The sequence below is a fragment of the Rhyacophila brunnea genome, unplaced genomic scaffold (assembly GCF_057557595.1).
Source record: "Rhyacophila brunnea isolate RB1 unplaced genomic scaffold, BYU_Rbru_1.0 scaffold_19, whole genome shotgun sequence".
NCBI lineage: Eukaryota > Metazoa > Arthropoda > Insecta > Trichoptera > Rhyacophilidae > Rhyacophila > Rhyacophila brunnea.
Window position 1 is genome coordinate 36,268,989 of NW_028232848.1, and position 6,000 is coordinate 36,274,988.

Below are 6,000 nucleotides of genomic sequence, written 5' to 3' on the forward strand. Positions count from 1 at the left end.
TACATCTTACAACATTATCAATAATTGGTGATAAATAATTTCATGTGGTATAGGAAAATAACAGTAAAGAAATTTAATAATATTTATAATACGTCAGCGGCAAAGAGTGGAGGTAAGCTGTGGAGATCCAACATAAATAGTGCACACTAAACTTTGTCAGACATACATATTATTTTCATTGAACTAATAATACAAATTACGGATTGTGATGGTTAGTTATTTATATTCAATTGAACCCTGCCTAACCAAACCATAGTACTTAGATAAAAGATAAAAAATATTCTTCTACCTATAAAATATCTAAAGATTTGCCATTAAATCATGCATCATTTTAGATATTTTATAGACACTAGAATGTATTTATCTATTATGTTTTGGCTTAGGCAGGATTTAATTGAATTTTAAAAACTAACCCAACGCCATCTGCGATTTGTACTCTATTTAGTGTACACTATTTACGTTGGATCTCCATAGCCTACCTCCACCCTTCGCCACTGCAATATGTTGATGTTGGTATCAGTCCGTATTTATTGTGAAAAAAGGAGAATATGCATAAATAATAAATTCTGTCTCTGTTACTAGCATAATGTAAGTTTGATAACACTAATTTAATTGAAATTTTGATGATTGTATAGGAAATACTTTGTTTGATAACAAGAAACAGGTATTGTCCACATTGTTAAGTCTTTGAAATGTGCCTATGGAATTGACACAGCACAGCTTCAATCTGTCTTTTCACATTTCAGTACCCAAGCCATGCTCCCCGCTATCGAGAGAGGCGGGCAGCAAGAGGAGCTCCCCCTCTCCCGCTTGCAACACGGGCCTGGCGGTTACGGGGACGCCGGTTAACGGGATCGCAGACGGGGGGGGCTTGGGGAGGGACAAGTCTCCCGACAGCACCACGCGCCCTCCCCCTCCCGTTTCAGCTTTACCTTTGCCCCCTACCAACCCCGACGCTGACCCTGACTACATCAGGTACACGACAGTGTAACTTGCCTTACAATTTTACATTTGTTTCTACGTATACATTTTATGCATAGATGCTTATTTGGAGTCGTGTCACAATCAATTCTCTACGCTAAAGCTGCAAGTTCATAAAAAATCCTTAAGACCAGTGGCGGATTTAAGTATTTGGAGGCCCCACGATAGAAAAATAATATAAAACCACACTGGCAATGTAGGTAGATACCTAATAATATCAATGTATGTATCTCTTTCCTAGAATCACATGCTGTAACTGAAAATAATCATTATTGAAGATGTCAGTAATGACACATACCTAATCATATTACTGGTTTATTTTATTGTATACAAGTACATATTATCAGTTTCAGTGGTTATGTTATGGGCCCATTCGATATTAGTTGTAAGAAGTTGTCAATTTGTGAGAAATACGCATCTTTTTATTGTAAGATTTTGGTATAATTTAATAATTGTATGACCGGTTTGAACTGTTTCGAGGCCCCCTTTTAATTGATTGATTGATTGCTTCATCCGCATCAAATAAGATCACCACCGCCAAGGACGTTGAAAATATCCTTCTCTAACATACGGAACCAAAATAATATATGAAAACGAACTACCCACGGACTAACGTTTAAATTAGCTGAAATTCGTTTCGCAATGCGGTTTGATTTGTAAGAAACTTCACACTACTATCATTTCACCCGCAGCAGTCGATTCCATCAATTGTTAAATGACCAGATTAATCTCCGGAACTTAAGATGTTTTACAAATACATAGATGTCTTGGTTTTATTGACTGAGGCTGTTACTTTCAAAGTCGGTTGCCTCCATATTCCACACATTTTGAAATAATCGCAAAAAAACCGTCCAGACTGCAAACAGAATATTTTCATATTAGTAAAAAATTGAAAATGAAAAAAGGAATAGCAAAATAAAATGTCACTCAAGTCATTAAAATTAATTTAAAAAATCATGTTCAGTAAAGTTGTAGAATTTAAAAAATGGCGGCTGATGAAAATAAATGACATTACAATAGGTTTAATTCTATTTATGTACCTGACAGACGTAGTTTTTATGAGTACCTATACATACGATGGCAAAATATTAACGGAATCAAAATAAAGAAAAATATCATACAAGTAAAAATGGAGGTTACCAACTTTGAAACTAATAACTTCCTACACTTTGATCGTGTATTGAGTTTCATACAGAATGCAAGTGTGATGGAATGAAAATATTTAATGACATGGTCATGGTTACCCTAAAAGCTGAATGTCTAAAAAGCTAAACTCAAGACAAAAGTACATGTGTTGATGTGTTACAGGCAATACACGGTGATAAGGAGTCAGGAGCAGAGGCGGCAATACAAGGCGGACTTTGCAGTAGAGTACAAGGAGTATTGCTCGCTCTACACTAAGATAGAGTCAGTGCGGGAACTCTTCCGACGTCTCGAAGAGAGACTGCAGCAGGCAACCAACGGGGCACTTCGACAGGTACTAACCTAACCTAACCTGACCTAACATAGTCTCCCACAATGTAACCAGACTTCCTTTTTATGACCAATAAATACCACCTCACTTTCACCTTTGTAAAACATGCAAGTGTTCTATCTTCTGCTCTATTGTGGGCTAAATGGGTGAATTTTTCTTGTATTAAATTCTTTTTATCATTATTAATGGCACTGCAGTCCGGTGTAGTTCAATTCGAAAGGTATTTGTATCTCAAAACAGAGGTTCTAAGTTCAATTCCCGTCGTGGTCACGGTACATCAATGTCACTATCTCAAGCGTGGATATTTCTATGCATTTCACCACTGTAGTCAGTGCTTCATGGCATATTGTAATGTAAAAAAAGTCTAAAAACCAAAATAACTCACTGTGGAAAACTATTTTGGAGAATTTAATATTACAATATAGCAAAACCTCGACTATCCAGACTAATTGCGGATGAAGATCTAGTCTGTCTTCTATAAGCTGGCGTGCCGGTTTCCCCCCGCTTCAGCATCCATCTCGTTCCCTCCCATTGAAAACTTGCAACAGTCGAACGCGATGGCACAATGCTTTCCGTGTGATGTGTTCACCAGTTTATAGAATACAGACTCTAGTTCGGATAATGATAAATCCGTATAATCAAAAATATAATAAAACATCGGTACAGTTCGGTTTTGAGGAATACAGCGGCAAACACACTTTGAAAATAGCCGATATACTGGATTATTTGTTAGGTTAACCTAACCAAACCTAACCTAACCTAAACTAACCCAAACTAACAAATAATCCAGTATATCGGGTATTTTAAAATGTGTTTTCCGCTGTATTCCTCATAACCGAACTGTACCAAAACATCTATATTACTTCCAGAATAAAGCTTTTTTAGTTTTAGTATTTTTAGTTTTAGTTTTGAATTGTCCTTTTTCTTAAAATCCTAATAATATGAAATCTGGATTATCGACAATTCGGAAAAACGAGGTCCGAATAACTGAGCTCCTAATGTAGTATTTCATTTCTGTTATTACCACATGATAGGTTATAATAAAAGATTATTTTTTCATTGTATCATTCCAATATACTATTATGTAATAGTGAAAAACCAGTGTCCGCTGTTTGTAAAAGTAAAAAGTGTCTTCGTTGTGATTTCCAGGATATTAAGTGTCAGATAGTGGACGAGTACCAGAGGACGAAGGGCGACGCGTCGTACCAGCGCAGCTTGTCCGACTTCGCCTACCTGCACGGCAAGCTGGCGCACATCAAGGGGCTGGTCAAGGAGTTCGACGAGCACAACGCCCTGGCCGCGCCCCTGCCTACCGCTCCGGCCCCCGCACCCAAGTCTCTCGCCTTCTACTGACCCCTGCCCCCCGAGCGACCCTCGCCTCTCTGCACTTGACCGCCTCCGCTGCCCGCCCCCGCCATACTCTGCTGACACAGCCGTCACATCGCTCACGACGCCGCGACACGGATATAATCACGTCACTCGTCAACATCAATCAACCGGCAGTTGAATCTTCTTGAATAATGGCAATTGTGGATATATTAACTACTCAACACGATATAGAATTTAATGACATATATATGTCACTTTTTATATATTTTATAATCTGATACAATTATTCTCAAATCTATCCTAGGCATATGAAATGCAGATAGAATTATTACTGTCTTACCTTGCAAACCTTCTATGTCCAAAAACACATGACATTATAAAAGACATTACATAACATCTCAGATGAAGAAAGTTTTATTGTCATATTATGGAGGGCTCTTCCATTGCTTTGGTTTTTTACATTGCATGATGTAAAATGGAATTTCATATTTAATAATTATTTTAGCCTAAAACGGACATGGAAGGTTTGAAAAATTTCATATTTTTATAAAAATCAGAATTGTCACTGTTTTAAAATCTTTGCAAGAAAATATTTTTTTAGGAATCTTAATGTTTACTGTTTTGTTTTATAACCTAAGCGAAATGTCAGTCATATCTTTAATTGTGTAACAGGGTGATATATTCACAAGTGTCATTTTTTAATAATCCCACTGCTTTGTTGGAAGAGATTCACTGAATTCAGAATGAGAAGACCATCGACAGTCGTGGCGTTTTGAGGATGCGCGGAATGTTGCGGGTGCATCGTGAACGTGGCTAATTCAAAAAATAGCCGATGAGCCAGGACGCATGGGGAAGGTTGGACGAACACAAAGAAGAAACAAAGGAGGACGGACAGGGACGCGCTTATGCGTATACATTGGAAAGAGGAAGCTGTGAAAATTAAACGGCGCCCTCTCTCAAACGAGTGTCCGATTTATTATTTATTTTGTAACAAGATGTACGCAGATTTTTATGGAAGCAGGTTTATCGCAACTCACAAAGATTTTTACTCATTTTCATTGCTTTGGTGTTTCAATGATTCGTTTGATACGTTATGCCATATCGAGCTGTTTGTTTTGGCGTACTATACATTTTTTGCTTTGTAATGTTTTGAAATGAATATTTGGAGCTGCTGTAGGTTGAAAGGAAAAAAATATAATTGTTCTAAGTGTTACAATAATTTTTTTATACAACAAATGCTAAAATTATCAAACTAATTTTGTCAATATCCATACGTGTAATTGATACTCAACGTACTACATCATTTTATCAATAAAATCATACTATAATAAAAATGAACTATGCGTACTAACTACATGAGATTGTTTAAATTAGCATGGTAATTTTAGCAAATCTCAGGTTTGTTTCATAAACAATTTAAAAAGCTGATATTATTATAAATTCAATTTTTTTTCTAATTATTTGCAAAATTTTATATAAATATTTAACTCATGGGTCCATAGAATAAAATTAGGGTATAACCATTTGGTCTTTTGCTTTACCGCTAAAGCAGTGCAGAAAGAGTTCCGGTGTGTCTGTCACGCCTTTCGATCGTTTAGAACTTAACGGCTGTAGAAGGCATTTATTAAACGGCACAAAATCAAAACTATGTACATACTTATCTCATTCTGTATTGCTCTAAAAGCTAAACGCAAAAGGGTAAACGGTTTTGGTCTAGTAGTTTTAATGAATAATGATTTCATTTCTCATCGCGAAAGTGCCGAAAAACTCCTTTTAATAATATTTAAATAGATAAATTTTTACAAACAAAATGTTATATTATGAAATTGTATTAAAAAATATTTGAAAAAAATCATCAAAATGGGCTAAAAAATAATAAATAACGTTTGTTTTATGTTATCGTTTTCTTTTGTGCGCGGGTGGAATGTTATCGACCTTTATATTAGATAAAACAAAGAACCACATTGAATTATAACTCAAGTTACCAAATGACTATAAAACTTATAATATTTGATTTCGCAAAGTCAATAAACTTTGCCATGTCGAGATATTTCAATAGGAGACCAAAATATGTATGTGTATATAAGTAGAAATTTTTTATATATATTTAGCCGTAAAATGAATTTATATATTGGTGGGAGATTGATACATTGTATAACATTCTCACAGCGTTTACATTATCATTTTAGGCAGATACGTATTTTCAGACACGCTTC

The 6,000-nt window shown here is 35.7% G+C and overlaps 1 protein-coding gene across 1 annotated transcript in view; it reads left to right on the forward strand.

Annotated features, from left to right (window-relative positions):
* The window catches only part of Su(Tpl) (Suppressor of Triplolethal), a 292,305-nt gene extending 286,688 nt beyond the window's left edge, over positions 1–5,617 (forward strand). Inside the window, exons 11-13 of the mRNA XM_085945997.1 lie at positions 747–975; positions 2,290–2,458; positions 3,605–5,617. Of these exons, the coding sequence (XP_085802123.1) occupies positions 747–975; positions 2,290–2,458; positions 3,605–3,808 (602 nt within the window). The 3' untranslated portion in view covers positions 3,809–5,617. The remainder of the gene's footprint in view (positions 1–746; positions 976–2,289; positions 2,459–3,604) is intronic.
* The last annotated feature ends 383 nt before the right edge of the window (positions 5,618–6,000 follow it).